General features: G+C 36.4%; 1 protein-coding gene across 8 annotated transcripts in view; it reads left to right on the forward strand.

The window, feature by feature from the left end:
* CTTNBP2 (cortactin binding protein 2) overlaps positions 1–14,357 on the forward strand; it is an 84,377-nt gene that overhangs the window by 60,600 nt on the left and 9,420 nt on the right. For 7 of the 8 annotated variants that reach the window (XR_009745933.1, XM_061467647.1, XM_061467648.1 and 4 more), the window contains exons 11-19: positions 441–536; positions 954–1,033; positions 2,119–2,205; positions 2,289–2,388; positions 6,024–6,176; positions 6,444–6,631; positions 9,580–9,758; positions 13,667–13,872; positions 14,100–14,285. Coding sequence is in view for 6 of the 8 variants with exons in the window: in XM_061467647.1 (XP_061323631.1) it covers positions 441–536; positions 954–1,033; positions 2,119–2,205; positions 2,289–2,388; positions 6,024–6,176; positions 6,444–6,631; positions 9,580–9,758; positions 13,667–13,872; positions 14,100–14,285 (1,275 nt within the window). In the remaining 2 variants the exon portion in view is untranslated. Of the gene's footprint in view, positions 1–440; positions 537–953; positions 1,034–2,118; positions 2,206–2,288; positions 2,389–6,023; positions 6,177–6,443; positions 6,632–9,579; positions 9,759–13,666; positions 13,873–14,099; positions 14,286–14,357 lie in introns of those variants that run through there. The other variant, XR_009745934.1, reaches the window with a different exon arrangement.

Raw genomic sequence — 14,357 nt, forward strand, 5'->3', positions numbered from 1 at the left:
AGACTGTAAATCCTCAGCATAGGTAGAACAGAACTGCTTGTGCTTTATTTAACTTCATTTATCAAGGTAAAACAGACAAATCTTTAAAATAATAAGAAATTAGCCAAAACGTGGCAGTAATAGTAGTAGCTGTGTAGGATTCTGAAAATTCATGTGCTTCATCTTGAATCCTCTTCCCCCCTCTACCTATCACCCTAAAAAAACCCTTGTTCATATTAGACTGGGCAAATAATCTTATTTTACTTGAATTTGCATGTAAAGATGTAAAGACAGGCTAACTATTAGACTTGGGTCTCAGTTGGCAGAAAATATTATCCTCAGTTGTATCAAATAATAGTATGATTTAGTGCATGGAACTCTTTGTAAGCAAGTGAATATGCCTGAGCATAAGACACTACATATAGATACAAGGAATATCTCTCTTTTTTTCTTTTTAACAGGAAACATTTCATGGTCAACAGGTCAGATTTTTTCCCAACCACCATGGGACTTTTTGAAGAACAACAGAGCTGAGCATATCACAGTGTTTTTACTTGGTAATTGTCAATTAATAATTTTCAGGTTTGAATGTCAAGGCACTCCATATGAAATATGTAATTTGAGAAGCATTCACTACTGGGTTTGTTTTTCAGTGTTGTTTGATCCTCTTGCTTGATCCTCAGAAATATGATGTCCAATTAATTGTTTAAGTAGATTCGAAAAGGTCTATAACATTTAGAAAATACGCTGACACGTATATGCCCTACGACCTTTTTCAGTTGTGTAGTAGTGTCCATTTTACTTATGTCATGGATACTCATGAATCTGTGTTGCTAGATAAATCATTTTAATTTGCAGAGCATGCAGTTTTAGGACATCACTGTAGCATACTGCATGAAAAGCATATGTATCCATCATACGTGCCTATAAACATGAGAGATTTGTAGAAGTTACTTGTATGTCTCTTTATAAAGGACCTCAAGAAGGCTGCCTAAATAGTGTGACTTATGCATCTATGATCCATCTTCAGACACTTCAGAATTACCTCCGCCTGGTAAGTGCTAAGCTATCCTCTCTCTGCACACTAGTTGTACATGAAAACACTTCTGTAATACTGTTGACTAAAAAAGTTGTCTACTCTGTGAAAAAAATGTCAAGACTTCTAAAAAATGAATGGGATGAAAGCTTTTATTTTAAAATAAAGATCCCCCTAAATCTTACCCCAATAACTTTAGTCATGTGAGGGTGTTAACTTTCTTCTTCAAATAGCTACCATCTAATTAATTGAACTGCTTAAGAAAATGTATTAAAAGCTCTGAGGTATCTTACTTCTTTCTAAAATTATTTTATTTCTCTTTTTGAGGGGAAAGTAAATTAGAATCAGATTTGTGTAAACAATTATTTGAGACTTGAATTTTATTACTAACTTATATATATCTCCTGTAACTCTTACAATTTATTTAATTCCTAAAAATGTAAGGATGATTGGATAATATGAGTTAACTTTCATAGCTCATTTGTTTAACATTCCTAGTCAAATCAGAATTAATTTTAAATCAGCATAATTTCTGCAGTGTCCTTGGTTAGTATTTCATGTTGTTAGAACAGTTACGTGCAACAGATTGCTGCTGCATTCACTAATATTGCACAATGATACGATTTTATGCTGTTACTGACTTTTTAGTGATAATTTTACAGTTAAGATAGATTAAATCATTTTTAATCTGCAGTATTGATAACATGATCCCATTTGAATTGGAAATAAAGTCCATAGTGTAAGTCCTTAACTTAGCAGCAAATTAATCTACTCTGATTTTAACATCATTCTGGTTTATCTATTTTAATTCAGTGATTTCAAAAGTCATCCTTCCTACACGAATGTTTCAAGATTTAATGATTGTTATAATGAAAAATTACCTTTTCTTGTAGTTTTACAAATAAGGATCTAAATTTATCAATATATTTCCAAGATGTATGAAAATATCGCCTATTTTGGAACTAATATAGTAAGGATTATTAACTCCAGTAGTGCAAACCAAAGAATTTTGTCTGTTAGATTCTGATTTTCTTATGTAGGTAAAAAAAAAAAAAAACAAACCAAACCTGAACTTTCCAGAATAATTTATTTTCTGTCTGTAGGTTGAACAATATCGTAATGTCATTTTCCATGGTCCAGAAGGAAGTTTGCAAGACTATATAGCACATCAGATAGCAGCCTGCATGAAGGTATTAACACAAGCAAATGCATTAAATTAGTTCATAAATTAGAGTTTGCACCATTTCACCAAATCTATAAATTTTCAACACAGCAAAAGCAAGTGGCTGCAGGATCCACATGTGAAATCGTTAAAGTTGAAGTGGATGCTGGTTTCTCTAAGGAGCAGCTTGCAGAACTGTTCATCAGCAGTGGTAAGGTTATTTCAGCAGGACTGATTTTGGTAATTTTAGGAAAGTTTTTAATGGTACAAAGTAAAGAAAAACATTAAAATCTTTTGCATGGTGGCATGTCTTAACAGTTTTCCAGGTGCTTGGATAATAATGCAGAATAATCAGAGTCTAAACTGAGGTAGAAGTAAGTGTGACAGTCCAATAGGGAGCTCTGTCGAAAGTTCATGACATTTAAGTAAAATGAATAGCTCTTAATATTTTTTGCTCATTTCTTTTTCCCTTTGTTTGTGAGCCTTTAAATGCTATGTGCTGTGGTTCAGATCTACTGAATCAGAAATAAAGGTCTATTGTTGCCTTTTACTATAGCTGTTACATTTTTTAAGAAAAAGATATGAAAAGGTAAGCTATAATTATTACCTTTCTGGAAATAAAAGAAGGAGTGAAGGAGTTATTTAAAAGTCAGACCACTTGCTTTTGATATATGCTTGTTTACTGGATATTTATGGGTGGATCTGAGCCAAATTTTGTCACCTGAACAAATTTTACTGTGTTATGAGTATTCTGACCATTACTATAGGATGAAGTTGAATTTCTGTTGAAATAAAGAGTTTTCTCTTAATAGATGTGAATAGCTACATGTAGATTAAAGTCCTGTTACTTGGGTGCTCCACCATAAAGCATTCTCAGAGTGGTCAGTAGGCTGTACCTGTGTAAATTCATGATGACTGATTGGGAAGAGGGGAAAAAAAGGACAATGTAGCCGAAGATGAATGACATTGAAAATGAGCAAATTAAATGTAGAATCAGAAAAATGGGGGCACATGGGTCAGTTGTGTAATATGCTTCCTTTTCTCTGGTATTGTTTAAATTAATTTGGCTCAAATACAGTTTTGCTTTGCAAACAGTTCTCAGATATGTAGTTGCTTTCATCCCTTTACAGCTTTCTTCTTTTTTTTTTTTTTTTTTAATGAGTGTTTAGTTTGGGGGATTTTTGTTGACAAAAATTAGCAATGTAGTTTGAATCTAAGCTTGGTAGCAAGACCACATTTTCACCCAAAAATCTGGGAATTTTCTTTTTATTACTATGGCCTCTTCTACAGCTCTATGATTTTAACTTTACTTATCCAATATGGTCATTCACATTAAAAAGAAAAGGGATAAATGTCATTATTGCTTGGGATAGCCTGCTGTTCCAGGATCTGTAATTCACATGTTTCACTGTCTGTATTGAAAGAAGGTGGGCTTTAGGCATTTGAAATGAGACCAGTTTTGATTGTACCAGTGCAGCGCCTCTGGATGCATTCTCATATGCTGCCGTGATGAAACTTTGAGACAGCCAGAGCTTTGTCAGAATCAGCCCCTACATTTTTCCTTCTCAGTATGGGCAGATCAGGAATACCAAGAGGGTTACCAGTCTCATAAGCAAATGTTTTATTCAAACAAACTAGAATTGCCAACTTTTTAATAGAAAAAATACAATTCAGTGAGTGAGACTGAATGCTGATTTCTACCTGCTGTGCATTTGCAGTGTGGGGCATATTTTTCAAGTATGCTTTCATCCTGGAGCTTTCATTGGCTTTCTTGGTTGCAACCTCGACAAAATCTGTGCTCTTGAACAAAAGCAGAGCCACTCCATGGGCTTGTACAGCCATGTGCGGTGCTATGTTCTGTTTGTTAGCATACTTCCCAGTGTAACCTCAGTCTAGGTCATTTTTTTTTCCCAGGAAATCCTGGTCACAGTTTGAAGCGTAGCTTGTGTCAGTGATTATTCCACATGTCACTTTCAGTGCCATCACATTGCTGGGAGAGGAGAAGAGAATATTTAGTCAGAAGTCAGTTACAGGCTTTGGTGTCTGGCCTGCAGGCAAGAAAAGCATTCCTAGTCTGGTTTGTTTACTAGCCACTTATGAAAGCTTCTTTTGGATGCTTTACTTTGTGTCAACCACACACTTCTCTTAATAGTCTGTGCTTGCATTTCAGCATTGTGCTACTGGTAGAGTCTCTCATTTTTTTGCCTGCTTTTTGCCCCATTTTTCTGCCACAACTTCTCTCCTAGGAGAGCACCCTCCTCTCTCTAAATGGTTCCATCCATCCTGCCATCCAGCTATATCCTCTTAGTAAAGCAGGGCAGTAACATTCAGGAATCTGCAGTAATAATTAGCAATAATAAGCAAATACATAGCAGTCACCAGCTACAGTGAGTTTCTCTAAGTTTTTCCTTATTACTTATCATTTTACTTAATGACCATCTTTAGTACCACCCTCAAAAAGTTCTGAAACAATGCAAGACACAATATACTCACAACCAGTGTTTTGTTTAATACTTGTACTACAGAAGCATTCATCTGGGATTTAGCTTTACAGGAAGACTTGCAAAGGCTGTATTCTTAGGCAAGAAGATGTTAAAATCAGGAAAAATAAAGGAAAATACCTGAAATGTGAAAAAATTATGTGTATAGATATGCATGTATACATATATATATATACACACATATAAATATATAAAAAATTTTTATGCCTGTTAAGTTCAGGCACTGCTATTTGTGCCTCAAACTAGCTCTGATTACTTGGGTGATTCTTAAAGATATTGCAAGAATTTTTGAAGAGAGGATAGTAGCAAAAAAAGAAGCAATCTCATAGAATCACAGAATCATTAGGGCTGGAAGGGACCTCTGGAGATCATCCAGTCCAACCCCCCTGCCAAGGCAGGGCCACCTAGAGCAGGTTACACAGGAACACGTCCGAGCAGGTTTCGAGTGTCTCCAGAGAGAGGCTCCACAGCCTCCCTGGACAGCTTGTTCATTGCTCTACCCATGTAAAGAGGCTCTTCAAGTTGAGGTGAAACTTCTTGTGTTTTAGTTTATGGCCACTGCTCCTTGTCCTGTCACTGGGCACCACTGAAAAGAGTCTGGCACCATCCTCCTGGCACCTGCCTTTCAGATATTTATATGCATTAATAAGATCCCCTCTCAGTCTTCTCTTCTCTTGACTAAACAGGCCCAGCTGCCATAATCTCTCATATGAAAGATGCTCCAGACCCCTGATCATCCTTGTGGCCCTCTGTGGACCTTTTCCAGTAGCTGCTTATCTTTCTTGTACTGAGGAGCCGAACTGGACACAATACTCTAGATGTGGCCTCAGCAGGGTTGAGTAGAGGGGGAGGATTACCTCCCTCAGCCAGCAGGCTCCTCCTAGTGCATCCCAGGATACTATTTGATTAAGTTCCTTACAAATGTGGAATATTCTGAACCCTTTCATCACTATATAGTTTAAAGAGTACATGTTAAAAGTTTAAGATGTCTTACAGCAAATTAAATAAATGTTTTCAGAGGTCTTTGCTATCTTTTGTGTTATATTTATTTTTAATGTGCTGAAATACTTCCTGTCTATGAAGATCCCATGAAAGCCATTTCAGGAATATATTTTAATATTAGCTTTCAATTCTTTTCTTAATGTACAGTATGATATTCTTTCCATTGTTCAATTTTTATGCTTCCGGTTTTGAACATCTTATGCAGTCTGTTTGCATCTGTGAACAAGTTAAAAGGCAAAAAATAAAATAAAAATCCTGTGTTGCATTAGTAGCAGTAAAAGCTGTATATATAAATAAAAGTCAATTTTCATAAGTAGACATTAATGGGATTTTTATATTTCAGCTTGTCTGGTCCCAGTTAAACAGCCTCCTGTAAGCAAGACAACCATTGTGATTTTAGAAAATTTGGAGAGAGCTTCTTTGTCTGAATTGCTAGGAGATTTTCTGGCACCTCTTGAGAATCGGAGTTCGGAAAATCCTTGCACTATTCAAAGAGGTATTTAAAGAATTTCAGATGGAGAAATGTTTTTACTACAGTACAGCTGTATTATAATACATGGAAAACAAGGGAAAAACAGAAAAATATAATTTATTCAGGTTTTAATTTTATAGTAAATAGCTGTTCTTAACCAAATATAGCAAGTTTTAAGGCTAATTTATGGTGGCTATTCTCTTTCTAACTGTGTCACTGCTTCTTGCTTTTCTATGGAATCGTATTAAAGCTTTGAGTATTTCAGTAAAATGGTTTATGGTTCTTTTTTAGCAAATGGAGTTTCTGGTGCCTTTTACTTTCATAAGAACTGCTTTTTACTGGGGACAATCGCAAAGTGTCATCTTCATGGCTCTGACCTGCTGGTTCAGCAGCATTTCCGTTGGGTTCAACTTAGGTGGGATGGGGAACCAATGCGTGGTTTGCTTCAAAGGTTTTTAAGAAGAAAAGTTATAAACAAGGTAAGAACTTGAATCTGTTTTAGCAATTTTGTTCATCACCAGGTCTGTGAAGTATGTACAGTGGTAATGTCAAAAGCTGAGCAGATAACCAAGTTGTTTCAGAAAAAAATACTCATTTCTGGGAAGATAGATTCTGTGTATCTGTAAATGTTGTGCTTGGCCTCATTTAAAGTGTGTGGCCATGGCTGATTAGCATAAACACTCAAGTTGGCTGCAAATAATGGCACAGTGGATACTTGTTTATCCACTGTATGAAAACATCCTTCAGTAATTCTTTTATCTCCTGTGTGAGCATGATAGTAAGAATCTGTTCAGATAACAAGAATCTGCTCAGCAAACATTAAATTCCTTTCTTGAGAAATTTATTTTATATATGTAAAATAAGATAGTTTATGTACTGTGTGTATTGTCTAAATTTTAAACAGAAAGAAGAGGTTTTATGATTTTCAAATTAAAGAGGAAAGAGGCATTAAGAATATATCAGTAGGGAAGTTGTTTTGAGCTAAAAGGCCTGCTGAAGCTGGAACAAAAGTCCAAACAAGAATAAAGATGGGAAGTCTGTTTTTAACATGAATAAATAAATAAATGGAGGATGCGAAATGAAAGCAGAGATGTGGGCAAAAGCAGAATTGTGGAATTCTGAAAGTTAGTCGGAATAAAACCTTTCCGGTGTGATATCAGCTACTGCAGACAGTCAGGCAGTGTTAGATGCTGGGAGGGGGAATTTAATTGAAACAGCTGCAAAGGAAAATAATTTTGGCAGCAGAGTTTTGAACAGGCTTAAAATGGGAGATTGATCTAGGAATAGAAAAAGCTATCAGTATTAAAGAGTCTCAGTCTGAGACAACAGACCTACTGTTGGTTTTGAGTGTTCAGCTGCATGGGTCTTGCTTATCCTTGGGAATGTCATCTCCTGTATCCTATGCCACAGTTCTCATCTATGAAAGCTTACTGTTTCAAAGAGATCCTGAAGAGGAAATGTGCAGTAACTGAACATTTCAATGAGGAAATTTAGAAACCTAGGTACTCTTTAATAGCAAGAACATGAATACAGAATATAAAAAGAAGAATTGTGAAATATATCAATGAAACTCTTAATAGATTACTTGGGTTACTTTTTTTCAGGTGCATAGTTATTATAAGTACTTTTTTCTGTGTGACAGAATGTTTCCTTCTTTCCACGTTCACTTTAAATCTTTGGATCCCTACAGACATAGTAAGCTGGAACTGCTATGAATGGTTGTCTGGTTGAGTGTATGAATAGTTTCCAAAATCCTTGGAAAGGATGGGGAGGGTCGCAGTTGTCTATAGACAAGTGGTAGAAGCTGGTATCTTGCAGATACACTATAGTGCTGGAATGAGGTATAAGCCATAGAACAGTGCAATAATAGCACGTAGCAGATTTCTCCTCCATCCTTGTAAGGAAAGAGATCGTATCCTCAAGCCAACACTTGAGAATATCATGATCTAAGCCCCTTTATAAAAGGACAGAAAAACTTTGATCATAGATCATTCAAGATCAAAGAGAAGGACTGTCTTCAGCTGACCACAAAGCCAAGAAATACGGCAATGCAGACAATCCTAGAAGCAGTGGTATTCTGACTTGTTCACAGACAAAGGCTGGGTCAAATTTATTCTGCCAAACTGCTTTGCCTACCAGGACTTGCAGCACCAGGTAACAGATGTCATTTTCAGGCTGTTTTATTTAGGCTTAAAAGCACTCCTTAGTCTCACAGGTTAGAGTTTAACAACGTAATAGGTTGCTACCTCTGACTGAAGTTGAACAAATTTGGGTGGTAATCTCCTTTAATGTATTACTGCTAAAGCATATATGCAGATGGTAGCCATTTGGAGAAAAAAAAACACCCACAAAAAAACAAACAAAAGCATGCTTCTTCCTCTGTCTTCCCCAATTAAATAAGGAATAAAAATGCCCAGTGTGCCAGTAGATTTATTTTTTTTCTAAATACAAACATGGCCTAAATGCAAATTCAAATGTGGGTTGGTGTGGGGCTTGAAATAATGGGTTCCAAAGTTGAAAATAAAAGGAAGATTAATCTCTTATAAAAATCTAAAAGAAAGTAAAAGCTTATTTATTGTTTTAACACAAGAAGACTACTTCAAAGATCCTTGCTCTGTATTCTGATACCTTGTTTGTGCCTTAATATTGTTTTCAGCTGAAAAGCTCTTTTGCCCTTATTTTGAATTATTAGGATATGTTGGAACAATTTAAATGTTTTTTTCCATATGAACTTTACCTTGTTTATGTGTAGACTCTTGTCAAGAAGCTCTGGCTTTAGTGCTAGCAAATACTATCTCTAGTGAATCTTTTAATGCTTTCTTTAATTCAAACTGTTCCAGAGGATAATCCTAGGATTAGGATGATGAAGACTGTAATTTGGAGTCAGATGAAATAGAAGATTTTTCTGGCACAAAATAATTTGCATTTAACAAGGCATACTGAAAAATGTGAGTCTTAGAGGAAGGCATCTTCCTTCATTGCTGCTAAATCTAAAATCAATATGGAAATCCACTGAGGTCATGCCTGGATCAGACCTTCCTGTTCAGTGTGGTTGTATGTTCTTTTATACGCCTTAATTATATATCACATACATTGCAGAGGATATGGTAGGTATCTCTTGTAATCCTAATCTTAAACACCATAGAAAAAGCACTGCTGACAAATTTGTGCCTCAGTTTCCCACAAAAAGTAGAGGCATGTCCGTTTATGCATAAGGAGGTATCTTTTAAAGTCTAGTTGGGGAAATAAGTTTTAATACAACAAAACTTCAGTATACTCTATAAAAAGGTCTGGCCAGCTTTTGACTGTTCCTGATTTATCTAATGGCAATATAGGAGGAAAAGGAAAAACAAATAAGCCTTCCTGGAGTTTCAAGGAAAAGTGTTTGCAGCAGAGGCCTTATGTCAAACATCTTTTCTCCCTGCAGTTCAGAGGCAAAGTACCTCCTCCATGTGATCCTGTGTGCAAGATCATAGACTGGATTCTTGCTGTTTGGCACCAGCTGAACTCTTGCTTATCACGTCTAGGAGCACCTGAAGCACTTATGGGGCCAAAACATTTCTTCTCTTGTCCAGTGGTGCCAGGGCATGGCCAAGTAACAGTGAAGTAAGATTGCTGTTTCCTGTTTGACACTGTTCAATGCCAACTAAATACTTATTACAAATGTAGTAGTTATATTTCTCCCAAACTCCACCTGACTGAACAATCTTGAAAGTATTTTAGTGGAGATTGAAAGTTCTAAAATTTTGTTTCATATTTAATTACTGGAAGGGTAATTTGGAAGGGCACAAGTGTGAACTGGGTGTTTAACACTGGTTAAAAGTCAGTCCTGTTGTGATCTTTCAGTTATTTTCTGACACAGAGGTTGCTCAGTATTACTTGTATTGCAATGGCTAATATTCCTCAACCCTTTAAAGGTTTTGTTCTTCATTTCAAGAGAGCATTGTAAAGAAAGCTGTTCATTAGTGAACAGACCAAAATAAAATTCTAGAATTCTGAGCTTCAGAATTTGATAACCTTTCCTTTTAAAGTTGCACATGTGGGAAATTCAGAGAATGATTTCTAACTCTTTTTAATATTGGTATCATTTTTAAACATACGTGCAATTTTACAGGTGTATTAGCTTAGTAAATAAGGCAGATATATACACATGGTTAAATGTCCAGTAGAATAAAAGAAGAATGATGAAAATTTTGTCTCTTCTTGCCTACGGTTACACAAGCATCTGCTCACATTCCAACTTTTCTGCAAATGCTAGCAAGTGATATAAGAAATAGTTACAGAATTTTAAAATAGATTAATTGCATGCTAAGATGTTGCTTAGCTATATTGGAAAGTTGGGGCTGTTCAGCTTGGAGAAGAGAAGGCTGCATGGAGACCTCATAGCAGCCTTTCAGTATCTAAAGAGGGCCTATAGGGATGCTGGGGAGGGACACTTCATTAAAGACTGTAGTGATAGGACAAGGGGTAACGGGTTCAAACTTAAACAGGGGAAGTTTAGATTGGATATAAGGAGGAAATTCTTTCCTGTTAGGGTGGTGAGGCACTGGAATGCATTGCCCAGGGAGGTTGTGAATGCTCTATCCCTGGCAGTGTTCAAGGCCAGGTTGGACGGAGCCTTGGGTGACATGGTTTAGTGTGAGGTATCCCTGCCCATGGCAGGGGGGTTGGAATTAGATGATCTTAAGGTCCTTTCCAACCCTAACTAGTCTATGTTTCTATGATTCTAATGAGCCCCCAAGATTCAAAATTATTCAGAATTCCGATAATAACATTGGTTTCTAGAGATGAGACATTACTTTTCTCATCCTGCTTCGTAGCTTTCTCCTGAATTGCCACTTCTCTTCCTTCTCTGACTTCTCTCTCTTGTACTGGTTTCTGCTGACTTTCTTACAGGGTCCTTTGCTTAGCATACGCAGTGGGTTTTTTATCTTTTGTTCTGTCTACAGATGTTGGAACATTTTGATTGTTCATTTTATGTATTTTTTTTAAAGGCAGATTATCTAATATCCAGAGTAATTATCAAAGACTAAATCTAATCTAATCCATCTAAAGTGGATGTAACATTGACTTGAAATTTTGTGGCTGCTGTGAAATAAAAAAGAATAAATTATACCATGCATCTATCTTGTTCCTCCCTTTTGAATCATGTCCTCTGAAATGTCTTAATCATTTATTTATTGCAGTAGCATTAGTAGAGGACAGAAAAACTGTTCCTTAGACACCTTAATAATGCATTTTGAGTTTGGATTTCTCCTAACTTTGTAACTTTGACTGTATTCACAATGCTTTATTTTGGGGACAACCCCAAAATGTCTTCTACGGTAGTGGTATGCCATCTGACTTCTCATTTTAATCTGATTTTTTTTGTCCACTAATAAACAATTAGAAAGCACAGCTCCAGTGAGCACTTACTGGACACTTTTAGTTTAACAGCATGATGACTAACAGTGTGGTCACATAACTAGCAATAAATAGCTTTAATTAGCAGCTCACTGGTTGCTAATATTTCAGTGTAATTAACCACTCCTGTCCTCTTGCCCCTTCTCTCCACTGTGCTATTCTGCTGGTTTTGGCATTTGTTAAAGCTTCTCTGAGCCAGCTTAATTCATTAAGACAGTAAACAGCTATCTACAGTCAGGGTTTGTTCTGGGCTAAGCGTTAGCATGAGGCAAGTGGCAGAAGCAGGCGGCTGGGAAGGGGGAGAGAAGGCATGACAGGAAATTGTTTCCTGCTGTGTGCTGTTTCATGTAGCTTCCCATGGTTTGGAGAGTAGAGTGAATAAATGAGGAAAATTTTAGCTCCATTTTTTTCTCGGTTTTGATCTAGGGAATTAAAGATGATGTTCCAACAGGAAAAGTTTCACTTTACAGCTCTTTTCCAGGGGCAGGAGTGTGTGATACTACCTTTCGCAAGGGGACTTGATCGAGATGAGCCCAACCCTGGTTGGAATTTTATTTAGACAAGATGGCACTGTACAGTCCATCAGTTATTAACTGTTAGCTTAGAATGGGCTCAATCAATTTTATTTTTGCAGCATTCATTTCTGACCATTTCTGTTGCAAAATAGAAATAGTACTGCAAATAGAATAGTACTGCAAAATGTCAAAAGCTTACACAAGCAGAAACAGAGAGAGTTCTTTGTTACTAAAACTAAAGCAATCGTTTATTTTGGTAGCTTAACTCTGCTAGCAGATGCAGGCTGTATCTATATGAAATGGTATCTATAGTATTATGCTAAGAAAGCCTCAAGGACCATCTCCAATATACATTTTGCATCTTGTTTTAACAACTGTATTTTTTTTTTAAGTAATGTAACTTTTATCAAGCTTATACCAGCACTTTGTAGCACTATGTTTATACACCATAGAAGCTCAATCTTATGCTTCATAACCAACCAGAAATACATCTATCAAATAATTTATGCATTCTAACTAAAAAATAAAAAAAATCCAAAGCAGGTCAACATAATCTGTTGGATAATAGATGGTTTCTGTGTATCAGTGTATACAACAAAATGGTTCATTTAAGTCAAACTGACAGTTTAGCCTTGACTTTTTCTAATGGATTTCTGCAGAGCTGAAGCACAGCTCTTTCTTATAAATAAACCCTCTGACTCTCAGTCTTACCATCTACCTCCCATAAGAGGCTATAACAAAAAAAAAAGTTGGATTTGATCTAAAAAAGATTGCTTCAGTGTCTGTTATAGATGTGAGCCGAGCCCTAAGTCTGAAACTCGTAGCCTTTATCCTTTGAGTACTATAAGCTGTAAGAAATAGCATTTATTTATTATCTAACACAAATTTTTCACTTCTGTGCTAAAAACAGTGTAATATTTCTCTCTTAGAAAAGCAAAAGTCCCAGAAGAACCATGTCCTTTTGAATCAAATTCTTGTAATCAGACCCACTCTCTAAACCAGACTATCTGGAAAACCCACGGCATCCTGGAAACAGAGTTCACCATAGATCAAATAAACAAAAGGAGAGTGAGAGCAAGGCAGCTGTATGAATAGAAAAGTCCTGTAAACTGGACAAGTTTTGAAATGGAGGAGACTGGAAAGGGTGCAGTCATAACTGAATACCTCCTTTTTCTCACACTGGCAGCAAGTAGGCTATGAATGAACACCTGCAGGCATGGAAACTTCTCCATGCACTGGCAAAGGTGAAAGGGGCTTTTATTGTATATACATAAACACACATCTTTTGGGGACATCCTTTCTGTTAGCCTTAAAATGAAAAGGGTGTTTTATAGTCCTTATCTGAAGGAGGCAAACCTCAGATGGTAAATAGTTTGCCAAAACAACCTGAAGAAAGTTAGGTCAAATAATTTAATATAAAAGAAACAATAAACTCTACCTTAAATAAAATCAGTTCCTCTCTGACATAAGGTACATTATTAAGTCCAAAATATATGTGCTTTGTGAAAATGCAAAATCTGCTATGTTACCCAAAGTATAAAATCTTGGGGTTTGATAATTGTCTCTGAAGCTGAGGGATTGTTTGTGTGCCTACAGGTGGATGTCCAAATTGTGGAATGCTGTGATAGCTCCCAGAGTTCAAGAAGCAATACTCTCCAGAGCCTCTGTGAAAAGACCATCTGTACCAGGACAAGTAATGGCCAAAAAAAATCCCAGCCAAGGTCAACAGGCTGTTGTTAAAGCTGCTCTCAGTATCTTGCTAAATAAAGCTGTCCTGCATGGCTGTCCTCTACCCAGAACAGGTAACAATGAACTGTCTAAAAGGCAAGTAGTTGTACATGGCCAAAGTGGGGCTTTTAACTTTTCAATTCCTTTTTCAAAACTTGCGCAAAACATGACTGTAGTAATGATGGGAGGCATGTGGTTAGAAGCATTTCCAGTTGCTAAACTAAGTAGTTGGATAAGGTAGTTAAGGAAGAACCATATTCAACAGTCAATTCTTCTTAACATTGTTATACTTTTGTTTCAGAGCTAGATAATTATATAGCAGATTTTAAGGGAGGAAATTTTCCTTTATCCGTTGTTTCAAGCTACAAAAATTGTACTAAGAAAAGAGGCGAGAATACTTCTTGGAGAAAAGTGAGCACAAGTCCTCGCAAAAAGTCAGGCCATTTATCCTCTCAGTCATGGAATAAGCAGGAGACACATACTGAAGGTAAAGCCTTATATTTTCAATTCTGAAAGGAGGTGTGGGACATTAAGCTGCATAGATACGAATCTAACTTTT

Source organism: Pezoporus flaviventris, unplaced genomic scaffold (assembly GCF_033815535.1).
Source record: "Pezoporus flaviventris isolate CSIRO_AGI_PZ_B2104156 unplaced genomic scaffold, CSIRO_AGI_Pfla_v1 ptg000045l, whole genome shotgun sequence".
Taxonomy (NCBI): Eukaryota; Metazoa; Chordata; class Aves; order Psittaciformes; family Psittacidae; genus Pezoporus; species Pezoporus flaviventris.